Source organism: Daphnia pulex, chromosome 1, assembly GCF_021134715.1.
Source record: "Daphnia pulex isolate KAP4 chromosome 1, ASM2113471v1".
Taxonomy (NCBI): Eukaryota; Metazoa; Arthropoda; class Branchiopoda; order Diplostraca; family Daphniidae; genus Daphnia; species Daphnia pulex.
Genome location: NC_060017.1, coordinates 5,495,608 through 5,519,141, shown reverse-complemented (window position 1 = coordinate 5,519,141; position 23,534 = coordinate 5,495,608). Strand labels below are relative to the sequence as shown.

Genomic DNA, 23,534 nt, shown 5'->3' with positions numbered 1-23,534 from the left:
TCTTTTTTCTCTTTTCCAAATTCTGCCAGTTAATTACTGAATGCCATTTCCAATTTATTTCAAAATGGTCAATTCTAGTTTTCTTTTTGTGAGGGGCAACGGTAGACATTGGAGTCGATCTGTTATACAGAAATATAACCTGTTCGTGCCTCCTAGTTTCCGCGGTTGTTGGTTGCCGAAATGACCATCTGACGGGAGTAACTCGACCGGGACCCTTTGCGAAAAAGAAAAGAAAATAAAAAATTTTGTTTCTTTCAAAAGAGAAAAAAAAACTGGCCACCACCACGGTGATCTCCATCACCGCAGACAGCCGAATGGCATCCGCATATATTCGATTATTATTCCGCTCTCTTGCTCTGCATCACATCTCCATAAAAAGCCGACCAACTGTTAATATAATATTATACGCGCTGGGAAAAATATCAAAAAAATAAAATGAGATTGCGGCCGGTTTTTCATTCCGAATTGAACATCAGCATCCCAAAAGAGGGTTTTCGGCTTTTGCTGCTGCTATACAACCGTGATATGGCTACATACTACTACTAGCTACATGTTGGATCTACCAATTGTAACAAAGTGCCAATTCACGGCTGACAGGCTAAAGTCCTGTTACCTTTAGAAGCATCCATAACAGTAGCGTTAGGTTTTTTCCTTCTATCCATTTTTTCGCGTGGGTTTGTCCGAGCTGCTGGTCCTTTTTGCCCAGCAGCGAGAAGAAGAAGAAGAAATGCACAATTTATCTTTTTTTATTTTTCTCGATATTATATGCAGCGACTGGCGAATTGTATTTTTGTCACGGACGCCTCTCTGTTGCAACGACGATGATCGTTGGCTTTTATTATTTTGAGGCCAAACTGGAAATGCCCGGCAACGTGGCTGGATACTTGCACGCTAAATGGAGGGGAACGAAAGAATAACGTAACACTACTATATAATAAAAAAACAAAACAACAAATAGATATCTACAAGAATAAAGAGAGAGATAATAAGTGTCCATTGATTATTGCTGGTCACCCGCTACGGGTCCCGTTGGGCGGCCCATTGTCCCGCGCGTCCTATCGGGACAAAAAAAAAATAGGAGACAAGGCGGGACTGCATAAACGGGTTGTCATCGATCAACAGCCTCTATATGTAAAATAAAGATTGCCATCTTCCTTATTATTCTAATAGCTTTTTCGCCGTATTTCCATCACTGAATTCCTCTTTTATCTCAATGGGATAAAATACAAAGTACAGTAATATTATTATCACGTTGAACGATTTCAACAACAAAACAACAAAAAAAGTGAAACAATAGGCAAAACGACTGATGGAAAGAAAATAAAAAAAAGAGATAAGACGGAATAGAATAACACACCCCCGGTGGTATATAACACTAGATTTGCCATTTAAAAAGACGGCCTCAGAAAACCTCAAGCTGTGACACCGTACACTTTTCGTCTGACAGTTTCTAACCGGAATGTATCATTGAAATTCCCGGAAAATAAGAAAAAAGAAAATTTTGATTCCTTCCTTAATTGAAATGGCCGGACAATGGACACAACAGCTGAGAGAGATGGACCAAAAGGCCAATTCGATAAGAATGGAACTGCTGGACACTGATGGGTTCAATTCTATCCTCTCATCTCCATTGTTTCCTATTTCGTTGTTTTATGATTTTTGTGTTTTTCTTCTTCACCAATTTTTCGAACGTTGTTGTTTGAATGGCCGTTTCATCGTGGCCCATAACAGTACATTCACGTCGTTCCTCACAAGAGGATGGACTCCCAACATCTCCCGAAATGGGAGAAAGAGTCGGCCAGGTAAATGGCCGCGGACAGTTATATCGACTGACGTCCAAACACAACAACGGACAAACAAGACGCTCGGAAAAGAAGAGCAAATTGAAAATGATAAAAGGCGATGACACATAAAAAGGGGGAAAAAAAAGGAGGAAACGAGGAGAAAATCATCTAACGGTAATAAACAATCGGCCGCGTGTAATCGCCAATGAAAAAGACATGAAATAAATAAAAAAAAATTCCAAATCGGAAAAAATGAAGGACTTGTCTCTCTCTCTCCTTGTATAGATTGACTATTTCAGCCTATCAATAAATATAAATATTACCTATAGACTTTATTGATTTACAAGCTTTTTCTTTTCTGTTGTTGAAAAAAGAAATGTGTTGGACCGTGCCGAATCGATTTGACCGGCCCCTCGACGTTATAATAAACAGTCTACAATAACTGAGCTACACATAAATGGATGTGTACGCAGCAGTTCTATTTTTAATCAGTTTTTCTTTTTCTTTCACACAACACAGCAGCCTCCGTGAGATTGCTTCACCTTATTTCTTGTTTGTATTTTGTTGATTATGAAGAAGGCCCAGCAGCTTGTCCGGGACACCCGCGGTAGATTCCCAACAACCCCTTGCGTACACCAATCATAACCTGTAACACCGTAGAGCGCGGTCTAATTACTCTTGTAACGGGGCATAGAATGAAGTAAATTATTAGAATTTCCTTTTTTCTTTTGGTGGAATAAACCCGGAGAATATATATAATACATCTTCTTCAATGTACCAACTACATATAGAGATGGATGATCTTTGAATTCTAGGGGGGGAAAAGAAGAAGAAGTTGAATCAGGTGTCGTGATCCTTGTTTCCCAAGCTGCCGGAACGCGCTGCTGCAACCATCTCCTCCACACAGAGTTGAGCAGCATCAGGCCGTCTCGCGAGCAGCGTTGCTCATGTTCACGTGAGATTTATAGGCACGGCATCTAATATACAGCGGCCGAGCGTCTATATGTTATACAATGGCATCAATTAGACGTGATGGATGGTCAGAGCTCACGCCGTTTTGGGACCGAGGTACACGCTCGAGTCAGACAGAGATCTACGGCGCTGCTGCACAGCACACGCATCGCTTGTTTGATATTTCAAAGAGGCTGCGTGCGGCTGCTCCCGCTCGGCCGCCACCTGTTCCCCTCGTAGATACACAAGTACACGCATCTAGGGTCTTTTCTTATCTCTCCACTTTTTAGATAAATAAATATGTTCTTTAGACCCTTTTTTTTATGAATATTCAGAGCCTGTAGGCTGAATGATAATAACCGTGTTTGAATCTGATATTTTTGTGACTTTGGAGAAAAAATAAAAAATAAAAATAAAAATGAAAGAAAGAAACGAACGGGGTTTTTCTTCTTTTTTTCTGAACTCTGGCGTGCGGTTTTTATCGCCCAAAGTCCACTCAGCATCATCATCAGTATATATATGTATTCGTCCGTTCGGGAAAAAGAAAAAGTCCAGTTATGGAACGATGTGATGACCAACAACGGTTCACTTTTTCTCTCTTTCTCTCTATCTCTGAATCCATTTCGCCGAAATCGATTTAGCACCAAGAAATATGACGGCAGCAGCAGCAGTCAGCAGTCAGCAGTCAGCAGCTCGTTTGATTCGCTAGAATTACGCGGTCGTTCGGTTAGATTCGCGGAACGTGTTGAAGAGCATATCGTTCACGCGCCGGGCAGAAAATCTAAGCGCCTCCAGGAAAAAGAATGAAACATTGGCATGGAAATGACACGGTTTAATCGAAACCGACTGCGCAGCACATACCTATTAGCCTCTAGCCTATTCTATTTCGAAAAATGTACAGTTGCTGCGTTTACTGGAAGAAGAAGAAAAAAGCCATCGGCTTCCGGATGGATTCAAATAGAATAAATGAACCCAAAAGTAAAAAAAAAAAATCTGTACAAATGAAAGAAGAAACGTCTAATTAAAAATTAAAAGGAATCGAAATAATATATAGAGACACTATACTACTACATATTGTCTAATCACCAGTGCGCATTTGATTCCCATGATTCGAAACAAAAAAAAATGTTGAAAGAAATTTTTTTTTTGTTTTTTTTTTTCGGGAAGAGAAAAGAAGAAGAAGAATGTCTATAAAGAGGTCAGACAGGTCGGATGATTGCGGCGCGGTCCTATATAGACGCGACCTCTTCTTTAGTGCTGGCAACTCCACACGCTGTTGCTGCTGGGTCGTCTCTTGTGAACTTTCGTTTGATGTGAATCACGTATAGTCGCGATATGAGCAGCCGCCGATCTTTATCTTCTTTTTCTTTTCTTTCTCATTTCCATCTAGACGCAAACACGACGTGGAGTCTCCAACCGAACAAACGCGTTCAAAAGAGAAGAAAGCGAAAGTGGGAAAAATGATAATTCGCTCGCCAATTTTAGATTTTTTTCTTTTTTAAAAATTCAGTACCGTGAGATCGATATCGTCAGCCCGTGGTTTTTCAATTTTTTCGATCCCGCGTGATCAAATTGCATTTTATTCGGGCTTGGTTTTGGCTATAGATTTTTTTTTTTTTTTTTTTTTGGTTTCACAGATCTTAGCCACAATAGCCCAAGGTCTAATACACCCCGTGTACCCTCTCAGCAGACGGTTGTGCTCAGCGACGGACGCGTTCAAATCACCGTGGCCATTTCACGGTTGACGCCAAATCTTCAATTCCGCTTATAAAATTCACGACTCTTTTTCTTATTTTCTTTTGGTGCTGTGGATCAGCTGAAAGGCGTAAAACAAAAGAGGAAATGGTCAAGTAACCGAAGCAAAACGGGGGGACAGAAGACAATGACATTGGGCTGATGGGCCAAAACAAAATGAAAAAAGGGATGAAATTCCAGCACCATCACGCGCGGGATTCTCGGTTTCTTTCGTCGAATTGTTTCGGGCTGTTGACAAGACTGGCCAACCTCTCCATTACCAGCACATCATCCCAGCCAGGCTTGCGTGTGTACATGTGCGCATCTGATTGGATTCTCCGTAATTTGCAGGGCCTTTTTTATATATTCACGGTCCTCCTCGCATTTCATTTCTTTCGCGTTTGGGTCGCAGCCGCCGCAGCCGCTCAGATCGGATTAGCGGCCGTTCGATATCGTCGATAAACTCCGTGAACCGGCCGGGACACGCAATACACAAGCGCGGACTCGTATATCAAATAATAATCATATCCATACGAAAAAAAAAACAAATCAAATGTCTTTAAGAAATTTATACATTTCTTTGGAACATTTTAATTGCCTTTCGGGTTTACAGGAAATTTTGTTTTATTATTTCCCAACTTTATTTTTTTACACGCCGTAGCCAATGGGACCTATAGGGTCGAATACACGGCATATATTTACATGGCCTCTACGGTCATTTGTTTCCCGTAGTGACTACAGCACATAAAAATAAGCCCAGCAGAGAGAGGGGGGAAAAAACAACCAAAGTCCAAAGTCTTTTTTTGTTTCTCCCCCCCCCCCCCACAAGAAAAAGCTGCTGGCCGAGACTGTTGAGATTCCCAGATAAGGACATGTATAATACAAAACCCAAGCTGTATAGCAGGGCACAAGGCCGCTCTCTCTCTATAGGGTGGCGTTGTTAATATACACACAGAGAGCCGGATAACACGCTGGGCAATATTTCCTCGGCATCTATGATAGTGGAATGCCGAGAGATCTATCCCCCTTCAACTTTCAGACACATTTAGAAAAGTGTAAGAGACGTCGGTGAAAACAACCGCCTACACTTTTGCCTTTGACTTTCTTTTAAAAAAGAAAAGTAAAAGGGAGAGAATTTTGTTTAGAAATTGATTTTTTTTTAGCAGACACGAAGGCCGTGTCGAAGGGAGATCCGCTAGCTGTGTTGGCTTGTTATCGTCGTCTCATCTCACACGTTTAGCGCCTATTTCACGATTTGTTTTGTTATTTGTTTGTTGGCTCATTTTTTTTCATTTTAAATAGGAAACTATTGAAAAGATTCATCATAAGCTTTCCGAGAAATCGACGAGCTGCTCCATGTCGTTTCCTCGTGAGATGGAGGAGGAAGCGCCAGCAGCAGATCTATTATATTATCTTGTGCATATTGTGTTGGATTTCTCTGGACATTCTCCGCAGCATTTCCCCCCAACGTGACAACTGGCTATTTTTGTGTGTGTCGATTCTACGCGGTCCGTCCGGCATTCGTCTCGCTCAGCAACGAGCCCTCCTTATAAACAGTCCAGCACGCTCCGGCGTTAATGTTATTAAGCTAGACCCACGATTCTAGGAAACTAAACAACAACTTGTGGCTATAGTTATAATCATTCTCCACCATCCCTTTTTATTTCTTCTGCCGTGTGTGTCCCGTTTCGGATGTATAGAAGAAGAAAAAAAAGTCATTTCATTCAATCATTTCATTCGCAGGTAGAGCAGCGGCTGGGCAAAATGGGAGCGGTGATGCTATTCATAAGGAGATATCCTCTTATATAATATCCTCCCACGTCTAAGATCTCTTGTATAAGAGAATTTGTTATAGACTACATATACACAAGGCTGGTGGAGAAAGACGGAGCAGCAGAGCTGGGCAGAGTTGCTATCTGAGTATCATGATGATCCACACACGAGAGAAAACCATCGACAGCCCCATTGGGCGCACGGCCCTTTTTTGCGCCGTTCTATGGGGGGGAATTCTCTTCTTTTTATGGTTCTAAAAGCTCCATCAATTATGCAGTTGGATGCGCTTATCTTCGAGATGAGAGAGAGAGGGGAAAGAAGAAGGAGAAGGAGAAGAAAAAACGGATTAACATAACACAGTTGAATTTTTCGGGGTTCCACCTTCCCAAGGAGAAATATATAAATAAAGAGCTATAAGCCAAGCCAGCGCATAGCTCTCTCCATTTGAGTTTTTCAAATGTATTTTTCAAGCTCTCTTACTTATAGTGGATGTACGTGTGTGGTGGGTTGTGTCTCATGCTGGGTAATACCTCGGATGGATGTGTGTTGTCTCCTGTCCTCTATCATTGCGCATATTATTCTTTTCTCTACACCTTTTGTTAACATTACCTTTTTTTCTGCAGTCTTTAAAATAATTTAATCAAAGGAAAAGGAAAGAAATGATTAAATTCGCTGGCAAGTTTCCTTTTTTTTTTCCTTTTTCTTGGGGGTTCCATTTTGATCCAATGTGTCTATAACGAAAATATAATCTAACGTGACTCTTGGGTATATAGGGACGACGCGAGTGCTGGCCATTAAAATCTATAAAAGCGCTTGGAATGAGAAACACAAGAAAATGTTTTTTTTTTTACTTTTTAACTTTTCGTTTTATTTTTGTGTGTGTCTCGGATTTTCATCGCGGTTATAACATTTTTTTGTCTTCCGCAGCCATCGTCTCTCTCTCCGCTATCTTATAGCATATTTTCTTCTTCTTCTTCTTCTTCCTTCTTTCTTTCTTTTTTTCTCCCCGTTTTGTTGTGTTGTATACGCACGCCCGTTCACGAGGCAAAGACCTTTCGGCGGTCGGGGTCACGGTCATAGCGGGGCCCCACAGACTCTCTTTTTTTCTTTCCTTCTTCTTCTTCTTCTTATTTTTCTTTTTAGTTTCTCTCTCTCTCCCCTTCACCATTTTTCCAGGTGTAATTTACCCATTGGGGAAAGAGAGAGAGACCGGAGACCCCAGCCAAAGAAGAATAAGCCAAAAAGGAGAGACTAGAAAAATACACATTTACGGTATATCTATCAAATGTTTTTTTGGGGGAAATAAGAAAAAGAACAGCGGACCCAGGCGACGACTGGTAGAACTCACGGCTATAACAAGAAGGAAATCTATAGACGGACCCAGCGCACCAGTTGTAAAAATAAAAAGAAGTTTACATGTTGGTGCATGAATTTTAATACACAGGCCCAGCACAAAACCAAACCCAAAAGCCCATCACATTTCTCTGGCGCGCTGAAGGTTATATTGACCCTCATTTATGTATAACGCGTGTAAACTTTCACTAGTTTTTCGTCTCTCTCTCTTTCCTGTGTATTGCTCATACCACGTCATATTGCCGGCCAGATATTACCGAGGGTACGTGTCCAGGGGTTGATTCCAAATGCAAAGGCCGTCGAGATAGCTAGGCACCGAGCTCACGTCGGGAGTAGAGATGAAATAGGGTAATAGGGGAGAAAAGGAAAAACAAAAGAAGAAGAAGTTGATGATTCATTACCTGGAAAAGGGCGTTGACTTTGGCTCTGCAGCTTCGAAATAACGTGTACACTCCATTTCTCTATCGCTCAGACATATATGTAGCATCCAATCATCGTCGTCTTCGGGTAGGCAATTGATGAAGGATGAAATAACGCGAGCATCGGAAGAATTATTTATGACGTGATGTTTGAGACGTGTAGTATTACAGCGAGACACGTAACATTCAGATATTTTCCGGCCGTCTTTGTTTTGGAGAAAAAATATTTTAATGATGTCGTAAAATATACCAAAAGGCATTTCGGAGTTGTTGTTGTTGTTGTTGTTGTACTACCTGCGCGCATCGGTTGCGCGCGGCGTCGTCCACTTATTATTGGCACGCCATGTCGAAAGGAAAAAATAATAAAATATTTTTTAAAAACTTATTGTGTGTCTGTACTGTGCGAAATCTCTCGTCCGGGCGAGAAGAAGATGACTCAACTTTATACTCACGCTGATGGCGGTCGGCCCGGCCACCACCAGGGTCTAAATATTCTTTGATATTCCACCAAACCGGGTCCTTAATCACAATAATAGGTGAACCGCGCTTTTCGAAATAAATAACAAGCGGAAAAATGTGCGCGAGAAACAATTCAAATCAACTCGACTTAAATAACTAAATAAATAAAACAAACTAGACGCAAGACATAGAGACGACAGCAAAGTCAGGAAGGAATTGAATTAATGAGCTTTATTCATGGAACGACGACATTTAATTGGATCGCTAAAAGGGAACTTGTTGAACTGTAAAACAGCAATATAAGACATTGTCTGATGGCGTATCGTAGTAAACATGCGCAACTATAAAAGTTGTTCCAATGGAAAAGGGCTAATTATTCCGGGGAGGAAATATAATACAACAGCAACAACAACTACCGTAAACAGGAGAGAATGTGTAGCAACTGTTTCTCTGTTGAGTGTTGTTGCGTAAATGGGGAGAGGATATGACTGCCAGAAAAAACAGAAATAGAGTAGACGCCGATAGTATAACCTACGGGTGGCGGTGTATATAATACTATCCGTCGTCACGTTTAATTTTTGAGAGTTAAGTTCATTTCTTGTTTTCGTGAGAGAGGGGGGAGAATAAACCGTTGCAGGGGAATCAAGTCAAACGGAAACTAGAACTGACAGAGTCAATAATCTTCACGAGTATAAATTCATTTTAGGGAGATTTCTTATTCCCTCCGACTCTACGATTATTTAAAAAATTCTATTCTCCGAATGGATAAGAGGTATAATCAATTGCTCAAATATGTCGAAGAAATGGGAAAAACCCTCTAAAGAAATTTGATCTTTTTCTTCTTTATTTTAAATCAAAAGAAATCTTTTTAAAATATGAAAACACATATAGCAGCTGGACGTGAAACTGCCGGTCAGATTTTGGCCTGGAACGAGCAGATGGCGTCTCGCCACACGTTTTCTAAAATAAAAAAAAAAAAATTCAAAAATTCCCAATTAAAAATTCAGAGAATTAAAGAAGAAATACCCAATTTGAAATAGAATGGGCGACACTGTCGTGAGTTTCCCAACAAATCTCGGCGCTGAATCTGCTGTACAGCACACTCCTTTTAAATAATTATCCCACCACCAACCATTGCGCTATAGAAAACTATTTTAATAAAGGACAAACAGCTGACGATGACTCTGCTGCTCTGCTATATCGACAAAGAATACAATATGAATCAAACCAGCTATTGCCGATCGTCCACACGACTTTTTCCCGAAAATCTTTATTATTCAAAAAAGAAAACGTGTAATAATAAATACGCGCCAGGTTCGGCTTCGATAGGTTACACAAGAGATAAGCAGCGAATAATATGTCGAAAAGAAACACGCAATGTGTGGCGATTCAAAATGCAGGAAATGAGACGTTGCGCTCCACTGCTGCGCTTCTCTCTTTCATTATTCGATCAGAATTTAGTTTTTTTCTTCTTTGAAAATTTGGTCGTCCATTTGAAATGTTTGGCTGGTTTCTCCCTTTTTTTCAAAAGAGTTGGTAGTAGTGGCTCCCGCTCGTATATATAGAAGAAGCTCTAGCGCCCAACAGGGAGACCCAGCAAAGGTAAAAAGATAATAACAAGGGGGATTATATATTGATACCGTCATGAATATTTATACCTATGAACACAGTCGTCGTCGTCTCTCTCTATAAGCTCTTTTAGGGTTTCTAGTGGTGGTGCTCTAGGGCTCGTTACCTTGTCCCACGTCCGAGTTGTTATCCCTTCCGATCTATAGGGGGATAGTCTCTAAGGCAATATACAGCAGAGGAGGGGGTTGAAGACTGGCCGTCCATATAAAACACTAGAAAGAGAAAAGAAGAACAAAACCCTATTACTGTACTACCTGCTGGCAACCTTTTTATCACATGGGAGAAAAAAACAATGTTTTCCTCAACCACCAAATTTGGTGCTCCAAGGTGAAAAGATTATTTGGTTTTTTTTGTTCCTAAAAATATTGAATTCCTCCCTAGCTGCATTTTGTTCTTCTTCTTCTCCACCCGAGAGACTGAAAAATGTTTTTTCGTCCGTCATTATCTTATCCGTCATCTCTCATAATGCCCGGCTTTTCTCTTCTTCCAGTCGCGACGAAATGAATTTGTATAACAGCGGCGGCCGGTTGTTTAACCCTTTGACAGACAACACAGCAGCGCCCAGCATATAGTAGTCGTCTGGCCAGCACCACGCCAGTGAAATCACGACGGCGGGCGACAAGGAATGACAAGGAAGCGACCGAGTGGAGACGAACCGGGCGGCGGCCAACTCCCATAGGGCCGCGTCCTTCTGTTATAATATACACTCAGCGCTCCTTTCACTCGATCCGCGCGACTGATGAGCAGCAGGTTTTTACTTTACTGACGTCTCGGGATATTCTTCAATGTTCTGCTTGAAATGCTTTCAAGGTTTTGTTCAATCACGGACCAAGTGCTGTCCAACAGCGTAAGAGACTCGGCAGATGAGGAAGGACACGAAGAAAATGAAATAGAAAAACAGATTTGTGTGGCAGTTCGATTTAATATGAACAGAAGAGTAAACCGGTTTCGGCAACACAGCCCCAGTGTCCGCTTAGCGTTTAATCTTCTATCTCTCTTTGATTTAAAAAAAAAAACGTCAGTTCATTGTGCTAAAAAAAAAGAAGCTGGAAGTTATTACCAGAAACACAATACCGTAATATAGCCAATAATATACGTAGTACTATTCGGGATAAGAAAAATAGAAAACAGCTGTTGCAGGTTAATTGGAGCCTGCTGGAAACGTATATATAGTTATATACAAGAAGAAACGGCTCTGCTGGCCACTTGGCGTGATTGAAAGTGATAAGGACTCGGGGGATTCATTTGAATAGGGTGTTGATCTGCTCTCTTCTGGCGCTCATGTCGAATAGAACGAAACGATCATTGGGAATTTCGGGCATGAGGCCAGCGCCAAGACTTCCTAAAAAGGATAGTCCCAGCAGCAGTGGCACACGATGATTATTCCGACTTCCTACATACACACACACACGTAACGGATTGAATGGCGTGTGTTTGTGTGTGCAGATGGGCGCTCAATAAATTCCACAGCGCAAAGGCAACGACGAGACGCCAACTGGAACGACAACACAACCAGTTTTATTTTTCGCCATTGTTTTGTTTTGTTTTTTTCCTTCCGCTTAGATCCGGCTGAGCTCTTGAATGGCCCATAAAATAAAACAAGTGGCCAAAAACATTCAGCTGGGCGCAAAAAAAGAAAAGGAAAAAAAAAATTACACGACAAGAAGAAAGCAAAACAATGGCAACCGCCGACCGGAGAAGCTCTAGACTTAATTGCTATTACACACGGTCGCATATCTATAATAATGTAATACACGCGTGATTGATCCTGCGAAGGGAAACGGACCATCAATTTTTTTGCCGGTCTGAAAAATTTCATTGGAAAATGATGTGAAACAGCGCGCGGATGAGGTCAGTATGGGGAAATCAATTAAGCCGAACCTGTTTTCATTAACTGGCATTTCCGGGACAACGCGCTCGACTGTTTCAACACAAATATATCTCCCTTATTCCACATTTTTACTAATACTTTCCCAAAAGAAGAATAAATGTTGCGGTTAAATAATTATTTTTTGTTTCCCCCCTTTTTTTTCTAGATGGGCGTCACGCGCAGTTCTCTATCAACTTTCTTCTTAGCTTCTTCTTTCACTAGAAAAAACGCCACTCATCGACTTGTTCGTCGCTTCCTATTGTATTGTGCCGAGAGTTGCGCTTTATTGTTTGATTGTTGTTGCATTTTCGGGAGAAACGGTACGCCTCCGTGAATTTCCTTTCTCTATCCCGCCGTTGATGATTTTATTCGCTAGTTTCTCACTGATTTTTGGCGTTCCGCGTGATTTCCATAAACCAAATCTTTTTTTAAAATTTGGTGGGGAATTTGTCTCATTTTTCACGGAAGTCTTGGCCGCCCAGTTTGGATCCATGCGACTCTGCCCAGCGTGTAACAACACACATGTCCTTGACATTTCAATAGATTCTTATTCCCGCAATGTTCACATCCGCCCGTGTGAAGAAAACTGAGTGGGGGGAAATCAAATCGCAGAAATAACTTTGGTGATTTTCTGTGCTGCCCCCGCTGTCAATTCCTCCCACACCTTTTTCCCAGACAAATGAACAATCTACTCAACTTTTTTTCGGTTTGTTAAACATTAACCTGGAGATGCAATCAAAATGATAAATACGGTACTACTGCTGGATGTATATACCTTCAACTAGTCAAGGAGAACCTGTTGCTTGAGTCTCTCGTTTCCCCGTTATACATTTGCGGCTGATTGCACAGCGCAATTTGCAGCTCCAACAAATCATTAACAACACAAGAGCTGAGCGCTTTGCTGAGCCGCCGATATATCGCATTACATAACCGGTATTAAAAAGCTACCAGCAGGAACCAAAGTCTACACACATATAAGAGCCGGAACGAATTCAAAAAAAGAAGGAAAAAGAAATAAAAGAAAGAAGGAAACAACAACCAAAGGAGAAAACAACCAAAAATTAATGAATTACACCCAATCAAAAAACGTTAGCGTGTAATCAAGACCCTGGTGACGTACTACACCGCGCGTAGACTTATACCAGATGGTATACACAATCTAAGGTTCATGATCCCCGTCCAGGAAACCCAACCAACGCAACAACAGGAACCAGCGACGACAAAACAGAAAAAAAATGTTTCCACGGAAATTCTCTTTTCTCTTTTTGACTATGAGGGTTCGAAAGATCATTGGCTTTTTATCTTTTCATTCTGTGACCATCGGGGTCAACCCCAGAGTATGTAGAGAAAAAACTCCCTTTTTGTTTGTATAGTACAGAGAAATAGGGAGTTTATGCATTTCCCTTTTAAAGACAGGACCGGAATTCAGGACAAACCCGGAGAGTAAAAATGGACACACAGAGAGAAGGAAAAAAATAAAATAAAATAAAAGGGTTGGCCTGTATATAATATCATAAACAAGACCAGCTGACAGGCCCCGAAAATGGTTATTGTATAGCCCAGGCAACCCAAAAAAAAAGTAAAGAGAAGAACAACTGTTGTACGGGCTTGGTGTGTAACTTAGCAGTCACGGGAAAAAGCGGGAAATTCAAATTTCTTATTTTAGAAATGATGCTTACCCTTTTTTTTCTGTCGTGTATACCTATAGGAAGAAGATGGAAATGAATTTTCTTCAACATTTAATTTCCCCTTAGAAAAATAAGGGTCACCCAGTGTAGTGTGGTCAATTCGGGTCAAGCCTCTTTGACTGGACTTTTCCGAAACCAATTTTCTCTTCGGGTCCGTTTAAACAACCCAAAAAAACCCTCTTGTTTTTTGGAGTTACTGTTGTTTCTTGCCCGGCAGACATTACCTACTCCGACGAGGGTAAAAGAGAAAAAAAAACAAAAGAAAAACTGAAATGAGAAAATGATGGTCAGAATGAAAAGAAAAACGCATTCGGTAGTCTGTACACAGCGTATATTACCGTCCGGCGGAATTGCCGTTGTATGTTACATCTCCTCTGAACTTGTGAAGACACGCGATCATTCATCGACACGGTGATGTGTGTGTGTACAGCAGCAGCAGCAAAGGACGGACGGGCTTTATTCTTTTCTATTTCACGACCGACTTGTATGCGCGTCCAGCTGGAGGACATTTGCAATCAGGTGTGTGTGTGTCCAGCGAGGACGTACTAGCGCATATAAAGACAATCACGCTCGTTGGCTGGCCCACCTCATCATCATCATTATCTCTCGTGACCGCTTATATTTTCCACCTCATCCTCGCCCATCTTTCTCCTTATCGCCTCGGAGCGCGCCAGGCCGGCCGGCTGGGATGGATGCGCATAGCGGAACATTTTCAGATTTCTTTTTCTCAAGGCGCACGAAAGACGATCATCCGCACCGCGGTCAGCGGATCGACAGGCTCCCCCCCTTCAAAAAAATCAAATCAAATTTCCCTCCCAACAAGAAATTGGGAATTAAATTTAAAAACTAAAATAATCGGCGTGATTACTACCCTGTTGTCTATCTGTTTGCGCGCTGATGATTTTTGCGTGATTTTTGATGGTTACTTTTTTTTCTAATTTGATTTTCTGTCTTGTGATGAACGGCTGGATGGTCATCGCGTGAATGGCCGCCGTAAAAAAACAAAAAAGCAAAGTGACGAGATGCTTACGAGGCAAAATGAAGGGGGTTGAACGATTGTTCTCGTCTCGACGGAACTGGCCGAACGGTATTTAGATATATGAACGCCCATGAAAAAGAAAAAAGATTGGAAGTGCACATGACACACACAAGGTAATACACAACAATCATTCTCGCCGGACTGGAACGGGATTTTTCTTTCCATTTTGCGCCGCGTATAATTTATGATTTAGGAAGAATCTCTTGTACTACACACACGAGTACGTTCATCTACTACTATACTGCCCATCCGCCATAAGACACCTCCCTTTCAATCCCTCGAGAGAGAGAAAAGTATCAAGAAAACCCAGGAATTCCGCAATGGATTCTGTCGGATTTACAGTTTACCCACATGTCCCGTAATCTCATCAAGAAACCATAAAATATACAAGGAGGAGAGCACTGACTGCTCTATGCTGCTAGGGGGGAGGGGTGGAGAGTGGTCTTGGAACATAAGAAAAACGCAACATTCGGATCAACGTCATAACGTCGGCCCTTATTATCACAAGCGGGTACGACGGGAAAAGTTGATGACGTTTCCAGTCTCGAGTCCGACGACAGATGCATCTGCTGGCCAGCCCATCAAACAAAAAAAAACAACTGGAAAACGGTACATTTTGTCTTCAATATATACCTGTATGTATACTGGATACGTCTTACACGTAACCCAGCGCCAGTTCTCACAGATGCAACACTTGGTTGACTTGTTGTTGTTTGAAAGACCAGTTTATTCCCCCCTACAAAAGAATGATGATTCTCTTTTCTTTTTTGTTGTGTGTGTGTATGTCCTTATTCAAGTTGCATTCTCACTTGCTTAGATTCAAGTGACGATTCAAGCGCCTTTCAACTCTGTCCAGCTCGGAAAAAATGTAAATGAGCCAAATGGGAATTTACATTATTCATGATGATGATACACAGAGAGCACCAACCAACCGAAAGTATAATGCACAAGAGCTGGTTTTGACTTACGCGCTCTACATTCAAATTTTTAGACATTTATTTTATTTTATTTTTTTTTCCAGTTTCCTTTTTTTTTCTTTACTTAATTTTAACACCGTGACTGAAATGAGCTGCAAGTGTAGAATGGCTGCAGACACGCGTGGCTCACATTTTCCTCATTCAGCATCAGTAGACTGACTCCCCCTTTCTTATTATTAAATTCCTTTTTGTTTTTTTTTTGTTCTGTTGTTGTTGTTGTTATTCGTATTTTAATGAAAGGAGACGAGACACACATACAACGAGGTTAGCATCCGACACGTACACGCTCGGGGCCGCCCCATCAAAAAATGCCTCGTGAAAATCATGTCACAGTCGGTCAAAAGAACTTTTTTTTTGCTTTTCTTTCCTTTTCGCTCATTTCTATGTCGTCGTTTTTTTCTGGGGAGAAGAGAATAAAGAGTGCAGAAAAAGAGAAAAGATGATGTCGAAAGAGCCTGGCATGTATCATCATATATGCATAGCGCCCATCCATCCAGAAATGGCGACCGCTGCCAGGCATCGGCAAACATGACCGAAACTAACCAACCGCTTTCAACTGACACTGAATGAATTCGAGTTGGGAGAAAACTGCGGCCCATGTATATACATGTAGAGATAGATATACGACTGTGTGTCTGTAGTTGTATAGGAGCTTGTTGACCCACTTTCCGAGTTCCTCCCCTCTTGCGCCTATGTGGTGGTGTCATTCCGGAGAGGAAACGGTGGAAAAAGAAAAGAATTTTTTTTTTATCGGCAGACGCAGCCGACCGATTCGCTTTTGCGTCACACTCAAATGTGCTCAGTTGCGCTCATTTCTTTTGTCTAAACGAGAGAAAAAAAAAAAAAGAAATGTAGAGAACACGGAAATAAATAAATAAAAAAAGAGCGCACTCTGATCCTAAACACATGCGATGTGTTTCGACCAAGGGTTGGCGCGTAGGAGGGGGGAGTTGGTACCCACATCCGGGTCCGATTATGACATCTGCTCGCTCCCGTGCCAGGCACCTCGAATAAGAGAAGAAGAAGAAGAAAAAAACGGTGCTGCATCATTCCCAATGGAGAGAGAGAGAAAAGTTGAAGACATAGACAACAATAACACGAATGAACTTCAAGGTCTATGCAGTCAAGAGAGGAGAGGTCTAGCTGCAACACCCACGTTTAATCACGATCATCATCGAATCATGAAGGACTAAATAGCCCAGTCGAGTACTACGGAGAGACAAGCTCGTGGCCTTGCAATCGTGTAATTCGAATCCATTTTTGCTTTAGATTGAGAGAGGACGACAGTTACATCGAAACCGAATAGACAAGGAGAGAGAGAGAGGAGTTAAGGTGGGGAGGACAGCACACACGCAAGACTGGGAGCAACACAAAAAGGGGGAAAAGTAAGGAGGGCATTGATAAAAATCGAGAAGAGACACGCACACATATTCGCACCTGGATATTAAATCGAATAAGGTATATAGAGGCGAAAAAAAATATATAAGAAATGGCTACTGCCATTCTGCTGGAATGAATCAACTGCGAATTCAACGTTGTTGTTTTTTCTTCTTCTCTCTCCTGTTTGGATTTACTCCCCTCTAAGACATAATGAATAAAGAAAATCTTGTAAAGAAAAGAAAGGAGATATCATCGAGATGATGAGACACGACTAGCATGAATTTCAATCAGACAAAAAAAAAATAAAAAATAAGATGGGAGAGGGCTATCCGAGAACCACCTACATACGCTCCTCAATCTCTTCTCGACATCGAAAACAGGAAAGAACACAGCACACATCATTTATGGAAAAATAGAGGAGAGAAGAATTTTAATGAAGACCCACGCGCCATGCATGGAAGACCCGAAAAGTATCAACTCGTTTTCAAAGGAGAGCAAATGCCAACAACAATGGGGGGGAAATGATGATAGCATCGCTACCTCCTCCGATGGAATGACTTGCCATGGGATCATTCCACTTTTTTTGTGTATGCCTCTTGCTGCCTTGATGAGGACAAAAAGGTTTTTTTTTTCTTTCTTACACCCGCCATGATTTCGCGCGACAGCGATACAAATCGCTTCAGCTATTTTTTAAAAACTTCTTTTGTGTTTCCCTGATTTGGTTTTTTTAAAAGGTTTAGGGATCTTGAAATTTCTTTTCTTTTACACGGGTTCCTGAGTTTACGATTGACATGTTAAAGTAATCCATCATGGCACGGGTTTTTCAGCACACCGAAAACAAGTGAGGGACGAAAGAAAGAAGTGGGAATTTTCAAGAGCTAAACCTACTAATTAAACGTGCACTATACCAAAAGATTTTGTTATCTCTAAATTATCTTCAAGGCAAACGAAATATCAAAATAAAAGAAAATCAGTTTTACCGAAACAAAACAGAAGCAAAGTTAAACAAAAAGGGTTATAAAGTGGGGGGGGGGGGGCGAAATTGAGGAACACAAGAGAAAAAGAGGGGCGGGCTGTAAATAAATATAACGCCGAGAGTTTGTTTTGTTAAGTCAGAGGAGATGTCGGTAGTAGCCTTTCTTGTTGTTTTTAGCAGCAGGCTCCTCCTTGGCTGGCACTGGCACCTCCTGATGGAGTGTTGGCATTGCTAGGCAAATGTTGAGGCCCCAGTTTAATTCCATTGGCTTCATTGTTAATATCAAATACTCCCTCTTGAATCTTTTCGTAAATCTCTCTGGCTGTATTGATGAAAGCCTCCTCAACGTTGGCTGCAGTTTTAGCTGAGGTTTCCATGAATACTAGACCATGTTCTCTAGCGAAAGCTTCACCTTCCTCTTTCTTCACTTCTCGTCTGGACTCCAAATCACTGCACAGATTTTTGAGTTAAATTTTACAATTTCTGATCAATAAACATGTTACAAGAATTACCTTTTGTTTCCGATAAGCATGATCACCATATTGGAGTTTGAGTGTTGACGAGCATCTTCCAGCCAAGTAGTTAAATGGTTGAAAGTGTCCCTCCTTGTAATATCATACACAAGCAGTGCACCAGCTGCCCCACGGTAATAAGACCTTGTAATTGAGCGGAAAGCTTCTTGCCCAGCCTGAAAAATTTATTGAAATAAGAAGTGAGTGGGTTAGAATATTTCTTTTCTTTGTCTTTACTGTGTCCCAGATCTGCAGCTTGATCTGCTTTCCATCAATGGTGATCATCCGTGCTCCAAATTCAACACCTGCAAGTGAAAATGGATATTAGAAGGAAATAAGAGGTTGTGATGATGGAAATTGCTTGCCAATCGTCAAATCGTGAACGGGTTGAAATCGTTTGTCCGTGAACTGCAGCAAAAGACAAGATTTCCCAACACCTGTTAACAAATCATCAAATGCATAGTTAGAATCCATCCAAAGATTGAATACATGTTGGAAGTTGTTAAATTATTTTACCAGTGTCTCCAATGATGATGTACTTGAAAAGGTAAGCGTAAGACATTGTTTTTTTGATAGAGGTTCAGAAAAACACAGCAAATAATGATCAGGCAAACTGCGTGATTTTTTGGTGGAACATCTGTGCCACGGTGATAATCAATGTGTGGTTGCACTAAAGCTCGAAATTCAACCGCATCGTCAAGTGCGCCCCCTACGCAACATTCACTTTCTGAATCTGACGCAACAAAAGAGAGGCCAAAGTCATGGAAACATAATCGCTCGGTTCTACACCATAGAATTCCCTATCTCCGTTATTAAGGAGTTATTCGTGGTCCTTTTGGAAATAAAACATCAGATCCTTTGAGAGTGTGTAATGAACACAATCAAGAAATCCTGTTTCAGGTTTTCATCTGGGAATCGCACGGTTTTTTGCGATAAGGGCAAAATTACCGGGAAATTAAAAATCGTACAAATTATTTGACCGTCCAGTATTAAAGTTGTGTATTAAAGTTATCGCTATCACATAGATCGTTGTCCACCATTCGATATCGGAAGCCACTGATCCAGTCAATCTGCTGGACAGCGTTCCGGCAATCGGTAAAGGATTATTTTTTACTAGTAGCGCTAAAAGACTAGATACAAAACTACACGAGACTGTTAAATTAGAAATCGTTTTAAACGTCTGACGTAATTTCCGCAAAATTAAACCTGATTAAACCATCGCTTTTTCTTGTGATTTTTGATTTAACTAGGATAAAGCGGAATTTCGTCTATAACGAAGACACCGTGTACCATCTAGTGTATATAATTTTAACCATCTAGAGAAAGCCAACAGATTCCTTTTCATCCACGAATCGACTGTACACGGAACGACTGGATGGTTTCAGGACAGTTCAACGGATAACAGCTCAACGTCATCCGCCCGACTAATTAAGTATCGTTTCAGACATTGTTTATCCACAGTTGGATTGGGTTTAGTTCCCTGAACTCAGGGAACCAAACAGCTGGAAACCAAACTAATTGAAAGAAATTAATTAATCTGCTATGTAATGTTTCTATCCCCCTCCCCATTTTCGTGTAAGCTAATGTAAATCACTTTCTGTCGAATTACTAGATGCTTTCCGCTTCATAGTTAGATGGCTTTCCGCTACGCCGCAATTTTTTAGCATAACTATTTTTTCAACTAGTGTGTTAGATGTTAATACTATTAAACATCTTCCAATTGGAAATAATAAAAATCGTGAACGCCGTTTTCATGTCGACTTCTTTAGAGGTATCAGATTCTTTGACGAATAGATTAACTCACTAAATAAGTAGTCTATTAAGAAAATAGTTTAGGACATTCGAGAAATCATGTACACGAGACCAGTTGGGAAATTGCCAAATTGGACCCATAAATGGCAGACATATGGATTTACTATTACATTACCAGATACTTTTTGGAAAATAATTAGCGCTACATTGAACTGAAGAATTTCAATTACATAATATCATATTACATTTTGAAACACACAAATTTTCTCCGATTTCTTGATTAACTTCTCTTCTGGGTACAAGTACGTCATATTTATGATAATGCAATCATAAAAGAAGCAATCAAACATTCAGTGTCCTTATCGTGATCATTAAATTACGGGTCAAATAGTAATCGATGAATCATTTTTCGAATTTATGAGTATGGATATCAGATCTGTGTGTCATATTCTACATCATCAATAAAGGCCATCTTTTACACTTGGACTGAATGAAATATCAAAATGGGACTACCGACGAGAGAATCCTGGAGAAATGGATGCGAACCTACTTGATCAGTATATGCAGTATAAGAATATATGCCTCGTTACATTCTAAGCCATACTATTACACAAGAACGTTTTGCTACATGAACAAGGTTCTAAATAAATATAGAAAACTATAAATATTCAATGGGTTCTGTCATAAATAAATAAAATAGATAGTCTGACTTGATTGAGTGGGAATTACATCCGGAACATCCAAATTGAGAGAGGTCTATCAAAAACAGTTAATTGAACTGGTTCCCTCCCACCTAACATAAGAATGGACCAGCATTCTTCATTGTGAGCTAAGGAATTGAGACCGCCCCGTTTCACTTCCGAACAAGAGCCATCAGAAGAATTCGGAGATGCTACACTTGGGGCTCGTTTGTCGTTCACTATGTGTTGGAGGCGATGTAGCTGAGTCAGCACATCATTTCGCAAACGAATGCTGCGGGAATTTTTCGTGAGTAAGGAAGGATTCAACGCCTGGGCGAAATTGCGGTGCTCTCCCAGTACATCATCTCCGTCCTCCACGCAGGCGGAAAATTCGGTGTAAACCGGATTTGAAATTCCAACGAAAGCGTTATTGAATGGCTCGTCAATTTCGCTGGCGTAGTCTGAGGTTGTGAAATCTAGGGTTTCGTCTCTTTGAACGCGGATCATTTCTTTGTTGGGATCAAAAGGATTAAAACGGACGGTCGTCAAAGAGCGAGGGATTTTGGGAAATTCTCTGAAATTCTGGACACTTTCGCTGCGCACTTGGCCCGGGCGGCGAGATGCGCACATATTGGTGTTGTCCAGTCTAACGAGATTTTGCGCTCTGTCCTCCAGCTCCGACATGAAACTATCAGTGCTGACATTGCTTAGTAAGGAATATGTACTGCTCTTGGTTAGCCAAGCTGTGGGGTGAGCGAACTCCATCGTCTCATCTTCTACTTTCCTTTTGACTAACTGGTAACCATGGTTGCGGCTGAAAAGAGGACGTGACTTATTTGCAATAGACGTAGTAATGGTTGAGCACTCGGTAGGCGAGTTGTCCTCCTCTTGTATTTTGGGGCTTTCCGTATTACTGGGCGTCGTCACACAAGACCGCTCCCGTTCGCAATAGATTGGATCATCATTGGAGGCGAAGAAAGATCCATCAAGGGCGATAGTCGTCAGCTGAGTTCGTGCAGTCGGCCTTGGGTGCTTTGTTTCGAGACGCTCCCAGGTTTCGGTCCCTAAAGGTGGTGAAAAATTTAATTATGGCAATGGCGAAACCTGTACCACCTATGGCTTCGTGTGTTAATTGAATTACCGAAGTGAAATCGCCAGACTTCGTCGGATAAGTTGCCTTGCTTTTCACCACCAACCACAAGCATATGAGAGCGTACCCTCACTGCCGAGTGACCGTGTAGTGGACCTGGGCCTAACGGCTTACATTTGACGCAAGTCCATTGCATGGTGACTGTTATATAAAGTTTGATGTGAAAATGAACTGCTAAAGTAACTGTAATAAATACGCAATACCTAGGTCTAATCTCCAGAAATCTGATCTCTCCGCCAAATCCGTCATTCCTCCATAGACCCACATTTCTTGGTCAAACACAACCGCAGTATGACTGTGTCTAGGTGGTGGAACAACATCGGAGGATTTTTTCGCTTTACCACCATGGATCATTTTCCACGAATGAGACTCTATTATACAAATAGTTTGGAAACAATGTCGATATTGAAAGGGGAAAGAAATGTTGAACAAGAAATTGTTCCTTACTAAAAGAGAATTCCCATAGTTCTCCGAGCGATCCTCTCATGTCTTGATATCCTCCATAAACGTACATGCGATCCTCGTAGACAACCGCCGTGTGACCTTTCCTTGAAATCGGAGCACAGTTCTTTTTAGATTGCCATTTGCTCCAAGTATTATCCTGAAATGGTAAAATAAATAAGAGTCTTATAAAGTGTTCCCATGCTATATTGAAATCATAAACTGAGCTATACCGAAATGGTGTACGTCCACAGTGGGCATTCGTCAGCTGGCGCAAATATCCCGCCAAATACGTAGACGCAGTCGTTCCAGTAGACCATCGAATGCTCTTGAACATTCAAAGGCGTCCCTTTGCTACCCAGCGACGTCCATATACCGGTATCTGTCGACGACATTCCATCAAAACATTCAAATTTATGGTAATCGCGGGAGAGAAAATGTTATTTGAGCAGAGACAATGCTCTTACCGAGATCCATCACCCAGAAATCTTTGAGGGGGATATTGGAAGAGCGTCCGCCGAGTAAATAAACCTGATCGAAAATACAAGTGAGAAAAAAGGAAAATAAATAAAAAAAGATTTGACGGGGGAATCGATGAAACTTGGTCAAGAAATGTCTCTTTTATATATACCACTCGTCTCTGGGGATCAACACAGCTTGCGTGTTTGAAGCGTGTCCGAGGTACGGGACCCGTTTCGTTTTTCGTCGAATGCACTACCGGGCTCCACATTTTTGTTATCCTCCTTTTTTTCGAAAAGCTGCTCGTTATAGCTATTTGAAACTAGAAATAGAACGATATGACTGACTATAGCATTTTACAGTTTAACATTCAGTTGTCAATCATCCCAACATACCTGACAGAATCGCTGATGATTAAGAGACAGACGCGAGCGACGTTCAAGCGGTTGAAGCTTGTTATGAAAACTGAAGAAGCAGCTTTCTGGTTGTCTCCTTTCCTGTGTGCTAC

At 41.2% G+C, this 23,534-nt stretch overlaps 2 protein-coding genes across 2 annotated transcripts; both read right to left on the bottom strand.

The window, feature by feature from the left end:
• Window positions 1–17,788: 17,788 nt before the first annotated feature.
• LOC124189914 (ras-related protein Rab-2) lies at window positions 17,789–19,231 on the bottom strand. Its single transcript, XM_046582429.1, has 5 exons — window positions 19,061–19,231; window positions 18,910–18,981; window positions 18,782–18,849; window positions 18,545–18,720; window positions 17,789–18,482 (listed from the first exon to the last, which is right to left on the bottom strand). Exons 1-5 carry the CDS (start codon window positions 19,104–19,106, stop codon window positions 18,206–18,208), a joined length of 639 nt encoding a protein of 212 aa, XP_046438385.1. The 5' UTR covers window positions 19,107–19,231; the 3' UTR covers window positions 17,789–18,205.
• Window positions 19,232–20,339: 1,108 nt separating this feature from the next.
• Window positions 20,340–23,524, bottom strand: LOC124189905 (RING finger protein B-like). The gene is made up of 8 exons (XM_046582419.1): window positions 23,422–23,524; window positions 23,199–23,348; window positions 23,035–23,098; window positions 22,801–22,949; window positions 22,574–22,727; window positions 22,330–22,497; window positions 22,118–22,267; window positions 20,340–22,040 (listed from the first exon to the last, which is right to left on the bottom strand). The coding sequence occupies exons 2-8, from the start codon at window positions 23,295–23,297 to the stop codon at window positions 21,022–21,024; spliced, it is 1,803 nt and encodes a 600-aa protein (XP_046438375.1). The 5' UTR covers window positions 23,298–23,348; window positions 23,422–23,524; the 3' UTR covers window positions 20,340–21,021.
• Window positions 23,525–23,534: the final 10 nt, after the last annotated feature.

Excerpts from the sequence above, each read along its gene's own strand:
- LOC124189914 (XM_046582429.1), bottom strand. The coding sequence starts at position 19,106 with ATGTCTTACGCTTACCTTTTCAAGTACATCATCATTGGAGACACTG. Across the intron at positions 18,850-18,909 it reads CGTTCACGATTTGACGATTG|GTGTTGAATTTGGAGCACGG; the intron begins GCAAGCAATTTC and ends TTTCACTTGCAG. Across the intron at positions 18,483-18,544 it reads ATGCTTATCGGAAACAAAAG|TGATTTGGAGTCCAGACGAG; the intron begins GTAATTCTTGTA and ends AAATCTGTGCAG.
- LOC124189905 (XM_046582419.1), bottom strand. The coding sequence starts at position 23,297 with ATGTGGAGCCCGGTAGTGCATTCGACGAAAAACGAAACGGGTCCCGTA. Across the intron at positions 22,728-22,800 it reads TGTGGACGTACACCATTTCG|GATAATACTTGGAGCAAATG; the intron begins GTATAGCTCAGT and ends TTACCATTTCAG. Across the intron at positions 22,498-22,573 it reads ACTATGGGAATTCTCTTTTA|AGTCTCATTCGTGGAAAATG; the intron begins GTAAGGAACAAT and ends TTTGTATAATAG.